At 45.1% G+C, this 15,338-nt stretch overlaps 1 protein-coding gene across 3 annotated transcripts in view; it reads right to left on the bottom strand.

Moving 5' to 3' along the window:
• ARHGAP26 (Rho GTPase activating protein 26) overlaps window positions 1-15,338 on the bottom strand; it is a 414,773-nt gene that overhangs the window by 83,342 nt on the left and 316,093 nt on the right. For all 3 annotated transcript variants that reach the window (XM_031449262.2, XM_031449260.2, XM_064484408.1), the window contains exon 19: window positions 3,248-3,386. In XM_031449262.2, the coding sequence (XP_031305122.1) occupies window positions 3,248-3,386 (139 nt within the window). The remainder of the gene's footprint in view (window positions 1-3,247; window positions 3,387-15,338) is intronic.

Genomic DNA, 15,338 nt, shown 5'->3' with positions numbered 1-15,338 from the left:
GATCTGAGCCGGTCAAAAATGTTGAGCAAGCTCTGTGGACTCCAAACTGTGGTGCACATTCCACAGGTGGGACACGCGACAATTCTGTGGTCAGGCGCGGATGATTATTCTTTATCTTAACAGTTACGTGTTTATTCTAATGTGTATGAGAGAATAATAAGATAAGACAATAAAACTCACGTTTTAAAAATTTTACTGAATAGGATGAGGCCATGGAAAGAAGTGAGCTGCTTTTAAGTGAGCTGATTTCAAGAAATGTATTAAACAAACAACAGTGCATGAGTTTTGTGGTTGTGGCCCCAAGACTGAATGAAGACTTGTTAACGTAAATGATTCAAATTTGGGAACTACTGAGCTAGGTATGGAAAGAGGCCTTGATCTGAGAGACATCATTATATGGAAATACACCATTTTTCCCCCTACAAATTACCTGTAGAATCTTTACTTATACTTTAATTCCAAAGAGTAAACTCAGCTTACTGCTTTGATAAAGTAGTCTTCTATCTTGGTCCACAGACTAGACAAAGGGGAGGGTTAAGTGGGGGAAACACAGTGTCACCTGTTCCTGTCACAGAAGCAGTGGCTGCCTTGCAACCTAGCGGGGGCCAGTGCTGGCAGAAGCTTCCAGCTGCTGGCCGGTCCTCCTCACGGCATCCACTCACCCATCCCTTCTGTGGTGCTTTCCAGGCCAGCTTGGATATCATTCTAATTTCCCAGGAAAAAAAGAGGGCTTGCAACATAAACTCTTACGAAGTCTATGTACATACACTATGTACTGCTGAATGAAAATGTTTCTTCCTGAGGAAGGGAGGAAAGCTAAGCACCCTACAAATACTTGTGCACAGGGAGACTCCAGCCCCGCTTCCAGAGATGTTTCCTCGCATTCGGAGGGAAGATACACTGCTTCACTGTCCTCCCGCCTCCCAGCCTTCCGTCCAGCGTCTGCAGGCAGGGACAGCGTGGCCTGCAGCTCAGGCATGTCTGCTTTCACACATGCTTAACTTTCACCCGCTGCCTCGTGTGATAAAGTTAATCTCGGGCAAAGATCTAATTGCTTTTCCCCTAATCTCCATCTTCTTTCTTACACACTCCCAGAGTGAGCTTTCAGACCCGTTCCAAAGCCGCTCCTGCTTCAACCTAAACATGAACTTGGCACTATGTCAAGCCTAGGGAATTCACCGATACCGTCTGATCTGTCCTGGTCTGCACTGTACAAGGCTTAGTACAAAACGGTCGGTGACTGTGGCTCTCCTGGAAACCGCAGAACCCCGCAGCCTGGTGCTGTGTTGGTGGCAGATGTGGGTGAGGCTGGGCCTGTTCCAAGTGCTCCGTGGTGCAGACCACGGTGAGAACGGCCCAAGCCAGACACGTAAGAGGAATGTAAGCTATCGTTTGAAAGGAAGCCAGTCCCAGTACAGGGTCAGAGCCCTGAAATTGTGTATATCCGTTGACCCAGAAATTCTTCCAGGAATTTGTCTTAAGGAAATGATCATGAATATGAACAGATTTAGCTATGAGAATGGTAACAGTGACTTTACTCATAAAAACACCGTATCTGAAATGACCCAAACGGTTGCACCAAGGGTCAGTCATGTTATGGGATATAGTGACCTCTTTAAAAGGGTGGGGAAGATTTGTTTTCAGAAGTAAGGATAAGGAAGGCCATTACTTCTGAAATACAAGGAGATACAAAACATTTTCTGTAACAAAGAAGGAGGAAGATGCCAATCCAGATACAGACTCGCTCTCCTCTTCAAGGCAGAGTGGGTCGTTATTCTGATGTGTGCCTTTACTGTAACTCATAGAGAATATAATTATTATATATAATAAATATATATTTCTATAAATACACAAAAATAAAATGTATTTTATGTATTACATACCATAAATAGATAAGTAAATAAAGATATATGATAATTACACATAACAGTGGTAACACCTCCCTCCCCCAGCATTTACTGAGCACCATCTGAAGTGGTGAATCCTCACAACAAACATACTGGCAGAGGGAGAAATTGTTATTTCCATTTTCCAGAAGAGGAGACTGAGGCCCTGAGAAGCACGTAGGTGACTTGCCCACTTCACACAGCTAGAGAGCAGCAGAGCACCCTCGCCCAGGCACCTGGGGCCCGTGAGTGCTTTCAGCCACTGTGATCTCCCGCCTTCCTTAACGCACACAGCACATATCTCTGCCAGAGCACTTACAGCGCCGACACCCCATCACCTAGTCAGTTGCCTGCTGTGCTCGCTCAGTGGTGAGCTCCTTAAAGACAGAGTGGCATTTGTACATTCCTGGACATCGCTGTGTGATCAGACAATAACTAATAGAACAGCCACTCTCAGGCGACAGCCCTTGCCATGCCCAGGCCCGTGCCAGCTGCCCAACCACGTAACCTCAGGAAATCCTCCCCACTTCCCTCTGAGGTGGGTACTACTATCCCCACTTTACAGATGAGCAAGTTGAGGCCTAGAGAAGGTAGGTGGCTGGCCCGCGTGTGGCCACCAGCACAGAAGCCTGGGTCTCACCGACTTCGGGCAGAGCTGGGGCCCTCCCCTCCCGCCCTGCTCTGCTGGACTCGCTCATCACCAAAGCTGAAAGGAGACTGGATGTTTTAGGGCCTGGCAACCTGCTCACCGCAAAGAACTCAGAAATCTGAGCTAAGGATAAGATTTGAGACAGTCGCGGTGGTAACACTCTGCTACATGGAACAAGGAGCATGGTGGTCTACAATTCATCCCTGAATTAATTCCACTGGTTTATTAAGTGTCCGCTCCACGCCAGGCCCTGGGAGAGGCAGAGGAGAAGGATGAGCAAGCAAACCAAGGCCCGGCGCACACAGAGCCTCCTTCCCGTGGGGCCTGGGACTCGCACTGGTAAATATTTCATTACAACTTGAGAAAAGGGTAGGAAACTGGTTCTATGGGAGCCGCTAACAAAAGAGGGGGCAAAGACATGATGCCTGAGCTGAGCAGGCGGAGGAGAGGCCCAGCGGCTGGCCCACAGGCGCTCTGGAAAGGGGACTAGGCGGTGCACCGCCCTGGCCTTTCATCCTCAGCCGCCCTGCTTCCTGCCCCATCAAGGGGACTCAGCCGCGGAACCCGGGAGGGCACGCAGGCTGATACACTGCCCTCAAGGGCACCAAAGGCAGCAGCGCGCAGAGAGAGGCCGGAGGTGAGCGTCCCGAGCAGCCAGCGGGTAGCAGGGTGTCCCCTGGGCACCACTCGGGGCCTGGGCGGTGGGACTCACGTTTCTCTGTTGACTGCACGGTGTGGAAGAGCGTCAGGGGCCTCTCGCTGCAGGACGGGGGTTTGGAGTCACTGCTCTTCTTCCGAGACAGGTGCAGCTGGGCATTGGTGAGGGGGGCGTCTGGCACGGTGTTAAATATCTGCAAAGCCAAGTTTCATAAAAAGGTTACATGTTACCGTGAACTGGGGAGAATCAGTACAACTGAGAAGCTTGGGCGTGTCTGAGAATCAAGGAGAAAGACCTAAAAAGACCACCAGCACCTGCTCGTGGGGACTGTCAGCATCCCCAGGGACTGGCCTGAAACACTCTCCTTCAGAAGCAGACTCCAGGGCTCGGTAACCATCCACTTCCACTTCTCAGCCCTTCTGCGCTCGTTTCCACCCATCCTCTTTTTGTTGTTCTCTCCCAGGGAATGGAAAGCAGCTGTGCTAAATATAAGCCACTGACTGGGAAGTGGACTTAAAATATTTTGGTCACCTTTGTCTAGAACCAATTAATCCAAATCGCTTTACTCTTCCTCGCGGCTTCTATGTCCCAGTTCTTAACAACGGCATCACGGCTTTCTTAGGACGTGACACATGCCTTTAAATCATATTCCAAAAACGAAGCCCAGAACAGGGGACCATTTTCTAGTCCTCAGAGGGAAGCATCCTTTCTCGGGCTGCAGTTTTCTGTTAACTTTGACGCTGAGCATTCTTTTCTTATTTAAAAGGAAGGGAAAAAATTGTTTTCCCCAACTCCTGATGACAGAAGTAGCATAAACACTACAAACAGTCTGGAAATTTTAGAAAAGCATCCAGGAGAAAACAGAAAATAAAAATCTCCCAATTCCATTGTTTAGAGATAACCACTGTTGGCATTTGTGTTTTATTTTCAACTGAGTTTTTTTCTTTTAAGCGTTTATTGCTAAAAAAAAAAAAAAAAGTCTATGGTTAAAAAAATGAGAAGAAAATGACAGGTAAAAATCGTGACAACTCTCACCTTTTTCCCTACATACACAAGTATGGCAGGATTATTATAACAGCCACCACTTACACAGTGCTTATCATGAATACAGCCACCACCATTCAATGTCGGCTCCCTAGGGGACAGTCACTGCATGTGTTTTACACGGAGCTCACTCAGTTATGCGTGACCTTCAGCGTCAGGTACTGTCCTCACCATTGATAATGAAGGACGGAGGCAGAGGGGTTAAGCCGCCACAATTACAGATATAATTACAGATGATAACATAGAAACCTGTGTCCCTAGATTTTCTGGATTGCTTTTTAAATGCGTATAATAAAACAACACTAATTCACTCAATCAAGAAAGATCTTTTGAGCATCCCCTTGCTAGCAGACTCTCTGGGAACAGCAGCGCTTGAGGCAAACATGTTTCCTGTGGTTGGAGAGTTTGTATCCAGTCGCTGTGACTTGCTGAATATCTCCCATGTCGGGCACTGAGTCAAGCAGGATTGATCTCATTTAATGTTGAAACACACTTCTCCGTAACTGGGACTCTACTCTTTATAAGGTTTTGTTTCCCCTATGTTTCATCTAACATTATATTGTAACATTTCCCCCTTCATTACAAAAATTGTACACATGATCCTTCTGGGTTGCATAACACCCCCACTGCAGTAAGATACCAATATTTACTGATCCACTCGTTATCCTCTCTTATTCTCTTCGGAAAGATCCTTCTTCTGGATTTTCCTTCCCCAACAATCATGAGTAATGAGGGGACGGGGTGGCACCCAGACTCCCTTCTCCTGTGGGTGGCCTTAGAGACATGAGAGTCTTTCTCACGGCCCTCTCTTCTTGGTGCGAGCATTTAAAAGCAGAACTCAGAAGCTGAGATATAGGAAGCAAAGTCATAAGAATGGTAAGAATTTCAGCCCAAACAGCTGCTCTCCATGAGTTGGCAGGTCCTTGGGCTCCAATGATGCCAGCCAGCTGGTTCAGTCAGTCTCGCTCCCAAACACAGCTGTCTGAACACAGCATTATCATATGTTCCCTAGGGGACTGAATTTTCAACAAAATAAACTGAATCACTACATAGCTGAGTTCAATTGGGGCGAGGAGGTAAGGAGAGAAGGGGACATAAAACAAAAACAACAAGAACCTCCTGGCTTCCAGAAGAGTTGGAATCCTTAAAAATAAGTACCAGTGGGACGTGTGTCTCCAGGCTCCTTCGGAGTAGCTTCCAGGGGAGAAAAGAGAAACTGTGGTTGTTGCTGAGCTCAAGGACCACAGCCTCTAAAAAGCTTTCTCCCCCTTTACTCTCCCCTAAACAATGCTGAGTGATAGACAAAGTCTAGGGGACAAGCACCATTATCACTGGCACTTCCTCTTACGTATGAGTGTTTGCACCTGCCAGGCACTGTGCAACGCACTTTACATGACTTATCTCTAGGCCAGAAGTCAACAGCACAGTGAGCAGGTTGACCATTACACAAGGAGACTTCCTGATGCCACACAGCTCAGCAAGAGAGGGGCTGGGACTGGACCCCGAGCGCTGCAGTTTCCAACACCTACACTCCCCACCCCCGCAGCAGTCCTTATGCAGTCAGCTGACCTTCCCCAGCCCAGTGTTCACATACAGAAGCCAGTCCCCCAAACCCTCAAGTATGGATTTCAACCAATAATGATGTCTCTTAGCACCCTTCTGCCTCTGGCCTCAAGTACAGCATGTTCAGCAATCCTGAGCTAAAAAACATCTGAAAATGAATTCAGACACAGCCACCGGCCCCCACCCCTTATGTCTTGCCTCCAAATTTGGTCTCTCCTAACAAGCTGCTGAGAATGAGATCCTTGCTCAACCACAATGGGAACAAAGATAACGCAGACGCATTTTAATTTCAACTGTCACCCAAAGTGTGCGCGTTTACTCCCTCCTGAAACCTGGAGTAAATGCTGGAGAAACAAAGAAGAGTGAGTTGTGAGGAAGGAGCATGGAGTGAGACAGATGCGTGGAAAATTGCATCCAAAACACAGCTTATCCCCAGCCCAACAGGAAGAGACAGGGGAGCACATGGGAGAGAATTACATTCTGCTCAGCGGGTGTTTTCTCAAAAAGGAAAGCTATTCAAAAACACCAGAATCAGTTCCAGGCAATGGAGATTCTGGCCACGGGCTGGATCTACAGTCCTGAAGGCCAGCTCTCTGGGTCTCAGTGCGAGCCGGGCCCAGGCTTCCAAAGAACTCTGACAGGGCTGTCCTCAGGACCAGCTACACTCACAGCCCGATGCAGAACGTGGAGTGCCAGATGTGGGACTCTCACCACTACTGTTACACGTGGTTTTCCAAGGTGCACGGGCGTTTCCGCAAACCAGCCCGAATCAGAGCAGAGGACACAAGCTTTCATTAAGGCATCTGGGCCGTCACTCCCCAATGACCGTTGTCCGTTTACTTCTGATCCGTGAACACGTGTAAGCTGTTTAAAGGCTGCTCACTCTCAGGCCACCGTCTAGCGGGCCGAGAGTTGGCCTTGGTACTCAGAGTGTGAGTTGGAATTCCAATGAGAATCCGAATGACTCAATTTTGTTGGCTATTCCAATCTGGTTACGTTTGGAAGGGCTGACTTCAAGAGAACCCCAGGAAGTTTCCTTCGTTCTGTTGAGAAGAATCAAAGCACAAGTCTCCTGACTGAACGATGGATGCGAGAGCTCACGTAACCGCTGAGCAATGGGCTGAGCGAGCTCTACCACGTGACTGGGACAACCCACTCCTGTCACAGAGACTTTCCAAATTAACACAAAAAGGGGGATTTATCCTGTGCCCCAAGTGCCCCGTTAGTTCTGCTCAAACTTATAAATGCCTTCTGACTTAGCCAGGAATGCCTTAAAAAAAAGTTATTAGGAAGGCTGTAAGCCTTCTGGAAGCTAATGGGGAAGAAGACTGTAAAATAAAAATATAAATCAGGATAACTCTCCCAAGTATTTCCAATTTCAAGCTTCCTCTAAGTGGAATTAGCAGACCTGTAAATATCAAGCTACTGTTTCCCCTTAAGCTGTGTGGCAGAGAGGTCAGGATGGCTTGGCCTCTGTGGTCACACAGAGCTGGGCTGAGTCCCAGTTCCACTGCTTACGCAGTGGGCAGCGCCTATGGCTACTCTGACCTCACATCACGGACACTGGCATCATTGTGATGTCGCCTTAAAAAAATATATATATATATTTCTTTTCATATATATATGAAAGAAACTGACAGTCATTATACAGGTAGAAAGCAAATAGGCTTTGGAGCTACACAGACTTGGGTTTGACTTGGGCAACAGCCTTAACCCCTCTGAGTCCGGTTTCCTTGTGTAAACGGGGATCTAATACTTGTCTTGCAGGGACACTGCAAAGCTCATGCACATTAAGTGCAGGCAGGTAAAGAGCAGGCAGGAGGCAGTGGTGGTGTAAGTGACCATAAAGATAACCAAAACTTGTTGAGTGCTTATCATGCTGTCATTCACATGGATTAGCTCAGTATTTCACACACAATAAACCCACGAGGAAGGTACTAGGATCCTGGCCATCTTATAGGTGAGGAAACTCAGGGAGACTAATCTGCTCCAGGTCGCATCGATGGGAACAGCAGGACTGGGACCTAAGACAGCTTAGCTTGACTGTCTGGGTCTTCACCACCTGTGGTCTTTATACCTGTTATTAACGTGAGAGACAGAGGGCAAAATGTAAAGATCCTAAGGTCTGAAGTCTTGATGGATTTGATTTGAGTCACTTACTAGTGACTCTGAGCAAGTTATGTAATTCTCTGACCTTTAGCTGCCGCATCTGTAAAAAATCCCGGGACAGCGGTGAGGACCCGAGCACCTCACACAGCTTGACACCCAGTGTTCAAAAGACATGGTTGCATTCAATAAAAAAGCAGAAGAAGGGAAAAAACTGGAGACTCAACAGTGGATTATTTGTAGTCAGGACATGAGGCTTTAATTTATAAGTGTGAATTTAATTACTACCCTTTGCAAAACATCGATCTTAACTGTTTACAGCAACGTTAGAATTTGCTGTTCTTTCCCCCTTGTGTCGTCTACAAAATTCAAATTTCCCTGCCCTCCCCGGGGCCCGTCTTGACACTGGAGACCACTGACACTTGGTGGAGTTTATCCTTCGCTATGTCACACACACATTTTTACACCCTTTCGAATCCCAGCTGTAACATGCTCCTGCAATTTACAAGGATTAGGAGCCTCCCCGTAATGTGTGTGGTGTACTCTTTATTATGTGCTGTGATTTTTATGGGAGGAAAATTAGGTCATGATGAAGAGTTCCTGGTCTATAACTGCAAAGTAGCCCCGAGACAATAAATCAACGACAGAGGCCTGGGATTACAAGGCAAAAGAGAAAGGCTTCTCCGAGAGAAGAGGCTAAGCATTTTCCGGAGACACAAATGCACCACGGTCCCGAGTAATAAAGGACTGTAACAAGCATGGCCTTGTTGAAACTGAGGAGTGTCTGCTTCGGAGGTGGGGTGGCTCGCACACTGCCCAGTCTTTCTCACAACAGTCTGCAGAGCACGGCTGCTCAGGGCTTGAGAAGCCATAAACCCAGCGCCTCTCCGCTGGAAAGCCAGGCGAGACTTAGCAGGGCTCATTTAACGTAACAGTTAAGAAGCCAAATTCAGAGCCTACAGCCACAGAGAGGTTTTTTAAGGACAGTTGGAAGTCCGATGTCCTGTTGATATCAGCATTTTGGCACAGGGAACAACAATTTGCAAAGTCATTTGGGGAGTTTTATTAAAAGTCCCTCAAAAGGAACCAATTCCAGTCAGTAACTGGCAGTATCTATAGCTGGCCTGGGTAATCAATCCATGGGATGCTGTGATCTTCCTTATCTCCAGAAAGATTCTATTTCCAGTTATCTTTGCTGACAGAGAGAAATAGATTCAAACATAACAACACTCCACCCTTATTCGAGAACCATTAAAAGAGCTTCACAGTCCAAACAGTGATTAGTTTGTCTAGGGTTTTATTGGGGGGAAATACACATGTTCAGATCCACAAACCTTATCATGCTAATGAAGAAGAGTTTACACAGCACTTGAAACTTAAAAAAAAAGGAAAAGAAAAGAAAAAAGACCTAGAACAGGAGACTTCAGGCCAGCATACAAGTAAATCTAGCTTATTTTTAAACCTAACATAGACAGGACCAGGAAGAGTATACTCAGGAACCAATGTAAGGAAATGTGACAAAAAATTAAAATCAATGAGCAAATGACAAAAGCCATGGTCATGAGATACAAGATTAGCTTCTCAAGCAGGCCACAGTAACAGGGATTATCCTCTCCATGGAGTAAGCATGCAGGCATTTACCACTATCATCACCCCCACCACCATCATCATCATCTTCATCATTAATTTTGCATATTAACAGGTCACCACCATCATCACCACCACCATCATCATCACCCCCACCACCATCATCGCCATCTTCATCGTTAATTCTGCATATTAACAGGACACTACCATCAACACCACCACTACCATCATCACCACCACTACCGTCATCATCTTCATCGTTAATTCTGCATATTAACAGGTGTTGAAATACCAAGGAAATGAAATACAACTGCCCAACACTTGTCAGTTGCCAGAAATGGTTCAAATCAATTGCCTCCTATTAATTGATACACATTTTGTGCACAAATCCCAATATAGATGTGAGGACTTCAGTGCTACCAACATTTTGGTAAAAGCAGATCAAGGCAGTTTGGTGGGCCCCAATCAACTCAAATCAAGATAGTCTTGAAAGACACTACCATTTTAATGGGAACATAAGGTTGCTCAGGACTTGCTGCTTATACTGGGTGTTAAGCTGGGCCATCCATGGTTGCTGGCTCTCTTCCCTGACATGTAATGTTAAGTCACCATGTGTTGAAATGGGGCAGTGATCCTTGGGCATTTCTAAGAACGGACAGCTCCAACTGCTTCCAAAGCAAGCCGGTGGACCGGGAAAAGAATCATGACAACTTATTTCATAAAATATCAACAAGCATTAAAAGGGGCAATATTCATAAAAGCATGTGGTACACGTACACACTCGTGTCCTGTTCATGGGCAGAAACCCTTCTGAGCGCCACAGCCAAAAGAAAGATCATGAACTGTTGAAGAACAAGTGGACCCCATTCTACTGCTATATGTTGGAACTTCACAGAAGGATGTAAGACATTCACATAACCTGAGATTTCTCGTTTAACCAAAACCATAAAAGGCTGTAGTTTGGTTTTGTTGACATGGTTGTTCTTCCCAGACATCTAAATTTTTCATAGTCATTTGGAAGTTAATTTTTTTTTTTTAAAAGAAGAAGAAGAAGAAGAAAACCCTTATAAGAAACAGCAGAGTTTCTGGGCTTTTGGCTATCTTGGACAATGACAGCATTCAATATTTTGTTTTGTTTTAAAATCTTAACTAGAAGCATAAAAATCTTGGTAACTTCCACTATAACCCCAAATACCAGCCTACTTGATGTTTTAAGGCTCAGGGTGACAAGCTGTGAGCTGGAGGAAAGAGTCTGTCCATACAGAAAAGGTAATTTAAAATAATTGATTATTACCTTTAAAACAAGCATGGAAAGAGCCAAAATCTTTGCCCTCTCAACTTTCAACTGTGAAATCTGACTACAGATACAAAGAGCCAGACTCTCATGTAATCCAAGTGGAGCCCACGGTATGCAAACACTGATGGGAAAGGATGCTGGGAGCTAGTATTTCCCTTTAGGAAGTCTGGCAAGAAGAGCCAAACAAAAGCCATGAGGGTCTTATTCTAACTTATAACACATAATCAGCATCGGTCAAAGGTTATACTCTCCAACATTTTAAAAATATATAGCAACAAGTTTACAACAGTATGGTCAACTCTGGTTTTGTTATTTATTTAATGAATGACTTTGACATCAGCAACCAGAGTACAACTTGGTTCAGATTCCAGGGAAGTCCCTCTCAAGTGCTCATATAATCATTTCACCCCTCTCCTTGGACTTCTCCGAGAGCTCCCGTTTTCCAGGAGTAAATGCAACCTTTTCCCATAGCTTTCAAGACTCTTGACAAATGGGCTAAACCCAACTGTCTGGCATCATCTCCAACCACTTGCTAACATGTAACCCACAGTCCTTTCACAACCGTGTCATTTTAATACACATGAATTAATGTTGATTAACTGATTAATGTTTTCCTAGAAGGCTGTCCCTCCTGTCTCCAGTCTTTCTCTGCCCAGAAAACGTCTATTTATTTGTCAGAGCCCAGTACAAGCTGAATTAGATTATTTCTCTCCAGTGGTGCCATATACTATTCATCTCACTGACTGTCTGCTAGCGCACTGTGCTATGGTTAGCTCCATCCTGAGAAACGAGGAGGGCCTTAGGGAAAAGGGCTCGCCTTACTTCTCTTAGGTCAACAGCAGATGCACAACGTATGCAGTGACTAGAATTAACTGGAATAGATTTCGGTAGCCTAGGTTGTGAGAGCCGCCCTAAATTCCTCTCCTAACCAGCTGTTTCTTACACTTTCTGGGCTTTAGAGTCATGGTTTGTAAAATAGAGCAAAAAATATTGACCTTATAGAGTTTCTATGAAAATCAAATGATATGATGGATGTAAAGCTGTTTAGCACTATACTTGTGGACAATAAGCTGTAAGTAAAAGTTAGCTATGACTATTATTATTATAATAATAATTATTATTATTATTACTTCTACATTACAGACATTAAAATGACCCGTTACTTTCAACTGAGTAAATAAATCAGTATATATGAACAACATGGAAAAATAAAAATCACCCTGAGCCTCGAAACACAATTCCTCTCTTCTGGCTTTTTCCTCTCTGCCTTCAGTTACTCTGGGATATTTATTTTCAACAGACTGGTCCAAACATTGCTTCTCTTCCCAGGGCTGTGCGAGAGGCGAAGGACAGAGAGTCTTGGGCATCACGACAGGTTAGCACGTGGTTACCGCGCATCACCTGACCAAGCTGAAGGTCTGTGTGAGACACACCGCTAAGGCTCCCACAAAGGATAGAGAGGTGGATTCTCTGTGACGAGAGATACTCAGTCAGGGATGTTTCTAGACCAACAGGTGGTGTCTTGGGGGTGTGTGGATTGCCAGAAACAATATAAAGGAGTTTATCTTCATTTTAAACCCCTGCTCTGAAAGTCTAGTGTTAGTCCTTACTAAACAAGGAGGGAGGGAGGGGGAGAAAGAAGGGGAGAGGGAGAGCTGGGGAGAGGATGGGAGAAGGGGAGGGGACAGGGGGGAGGGAAGGAAAGGCCATGTGCTTTCACCAGTTAAAACACAGAAGTCTTTTTCCTTCTCTTGCAAAAGATGTTTTATCAGGAAAAAGAAGTTGAATTTTTGAGCCAGCAGAAACCTCTCTCTCTTTTAAATGTCAGTTTTAAAGACAAAGATGTTTTTCCAGTTTCAGACACCGAGGAGTTAGTTCTCCATACTGAGGCTTACAAAGGGTATGTGAGGACCGAACTTGTCACTGTCATAGAATGCTGGATGCCCCACGGTTATGCGAAGAAGCTGAGGAGAAACAGAAGAACATCTTCTGTAAGAAATGCTGAGATGCTGAGCCACCAGTAAGAAAGGGACGTCTTCTCTGGTGGGTACTACACCCAAACATGCCAGTGATGGGGATGAAGGCCTTCTGGGAGATGGCCTACAAAGACGGCAGCCCACGGTTCCTCCCCCACCTCCACGAGCTGCTGCTCCTCCCATCTACACGTGGGGTCTACTTCCCACCCCTTCAATCTGGCTGGACTTGTGACTTGCTTTGACCGACAGAATATAGCTGAAGTGGTGTGGAGATTCCTCAAAAGACTAGGAATAGACTTACCATATGACCCAGGAATCCCACTCCTCGGCTTGTATCCAGAAGGAAATCTACTTCAGGATGACACCTGCACCCCAATGTTCATAGCAGCACTATTTACAATAGCCAAAACATGGAAACAGCCTAAATGTCCATCAACAGGTGACTGGATAAAGAAGATGTGGTATATTTATACAATGGAGTACTACTCAGCCATAAAAACCGACAACATAATGCCATTTGCAGCAACATGGATGCTCCTGGAGAATGTCATTCCAAGTGAAGTAAGCCAGAAAGAGAAAGAAAAATACCATATGAGATCGCTCATATGTGGAATCTAAAAAACAAAAACAAAAACAAACAAACAAACAAAAACAAAGCGTAAATACAGGACAGAAATAGACTCAGACAGAGAATACAGACTTGTGGTTACCGGGGGGTGGAGGGTGGGAAGGGATAGCCTGGGATTTCAAAATTGTAGAATAGATAAACAAGATTACACTGTATAGCACAGGGAAATATACACAAAATGTTATGATAACTCACAGAGAAAAAAATGTGACAATGAGTGTGTATATGTCCATGAATGACTGAAAAATTGTGCTGAACACTGGAATTTGACACATTGTAAAATGATTATAAATCAATAAAAAATGTTAAAAAAAAAAAAAAAGAATATAGCTGAAGTGACACTCTGTCTATTCTAGGCCCAGGCCTTAAGGGACCTTGCAGCTTCTGTGTCTGCCCTTCTGAAAGCTGAGACTATGAAACGATGAGAGATCACACGGAGAGAGCGAGGCCACATGGAGGAGGAGCCTGGTGTCCCAGCCAACAGCTAGGACGGAGGTCCCAGGCAAGGAAGACCATCCTGTTGCAGTCAAACCACCCCAGCTGATATTACATGGGACACACGTGAGCTCTCCCCAAATTCCTGACCCACAGAACTGTGAGCTGTTTTATGTGGCTAGGTTTGGAAATGATTTATTACGCAGTAATAGATAACTGAAACAGACAAAACAGACATCTGATGGCTTCTCCTCTCTCTATGTCCATGAGTGGCTCCCATGCCCAGGTTTCTAAACTCTTTTCCAGCACAGTCTTCTACTTATTTCTGGGTCCCTCCCAATTATTTTCCAAGGCACAAAGTACACAACTTTCTTTAAAAAGTTATTTATTTATTTTTTTGAACTGGGGGAGGTACCTAGGTTTATTTATTTATTTTAATGGAGACACTGGGGATTGAACCCAGGATCTTAGGCATGCTAAGCAAGCATTCTACCACTGAGCTATATAATATTCTTAACAACATGAGAGAATATTACACCCCATAACTGTGGGGGAAATATGTTTACGACCTGTATTAGGGCATATGCTATCAAACACTTCTTGTTTTGGGGACGGGATGAAGCAATGCTGTTGGAAAGCATTTCTTCAAGTGGGGTTTCAGGATTTTGTCCAACTTCTGGCACTAAGTTAGAAAAGGAGCCCCTCATGATATGTGTGTGTGTGTGTGTGTGTATGTGTGTGTTTCTATAAAATTATAGCCATCCTAAGGGAATGCTTATTAAATACCTAAATACTGTTAAGGTCTCCATATTGTGGATGTTAAAGGAAGATGACAGTTTTATCTGAGGACATCAACATGTCCTTGCTGTTGGCTGAAGTTAGTTCTATTGGCAGGAAACTCATCCAAAGCATTGTCTCCAGAAAGCCAGGGGCTCTCAGAGCATGGCTGCAGATGCTCTGGATTCCTGTGAAGTGAACATCACCGGGTACCAAAGGGGGCGAAGGCGGCATCTGCTCACTTTCTACCAGACCAGGCCTGAAGCGACATTTGAAAAGGAGTCAAGCTCCCTTACTCTAAGTTGTTTTCCACCAGAAAGGCAAACCTGATGAACAGTAAGAAACTTTCTCCCCAGAATCATATACATACACTGTGCTTGCATTGTAACTCCAGCCCACCATGGACCCCAGATTAAAAGCCTCTCTCAAGGTGGTACCCTAGCTCCCCTAGGGCTGGAGATGTCTACTCTGCTGCAGCCTTCATCCCAAGAATGTTTCCGCTCACACTTCCACTGGCTCCCACAGGAACGTAGACCTCACCGTGATTCATCCCACTCTCTGGCAGAGATGAATGAAAAAGAACACATAATGAAGCTCTGCAACAGACTTTCCATGTGTACCTCCCCAGATACACAGCAGAGAGTAACATAATTTATAACCCACCAAACCAGCTGCGTATTTTCACCAGTTCCTACCCATGGACTTGCAGCCCTGGCCATGCATTTCATATTT

This window comes from Camelus dromedarius, chromosome 3 (genome assembly GCF_036321535.1).
Source record: "Camelus dromedarius isolate mCamDro1 chromosome 3, mCamDro1.pat, whole genome shotgun sequence".
Lineage (NCBI taxonomy): Eukaryota > Metazoa > Chordata > Mammalia > Artiodactyla > Camelidae > Camelus > Camelus dromedarius.
This window is presented reverse-complemented; position numbering and strand designations above follow the sequence as displayed.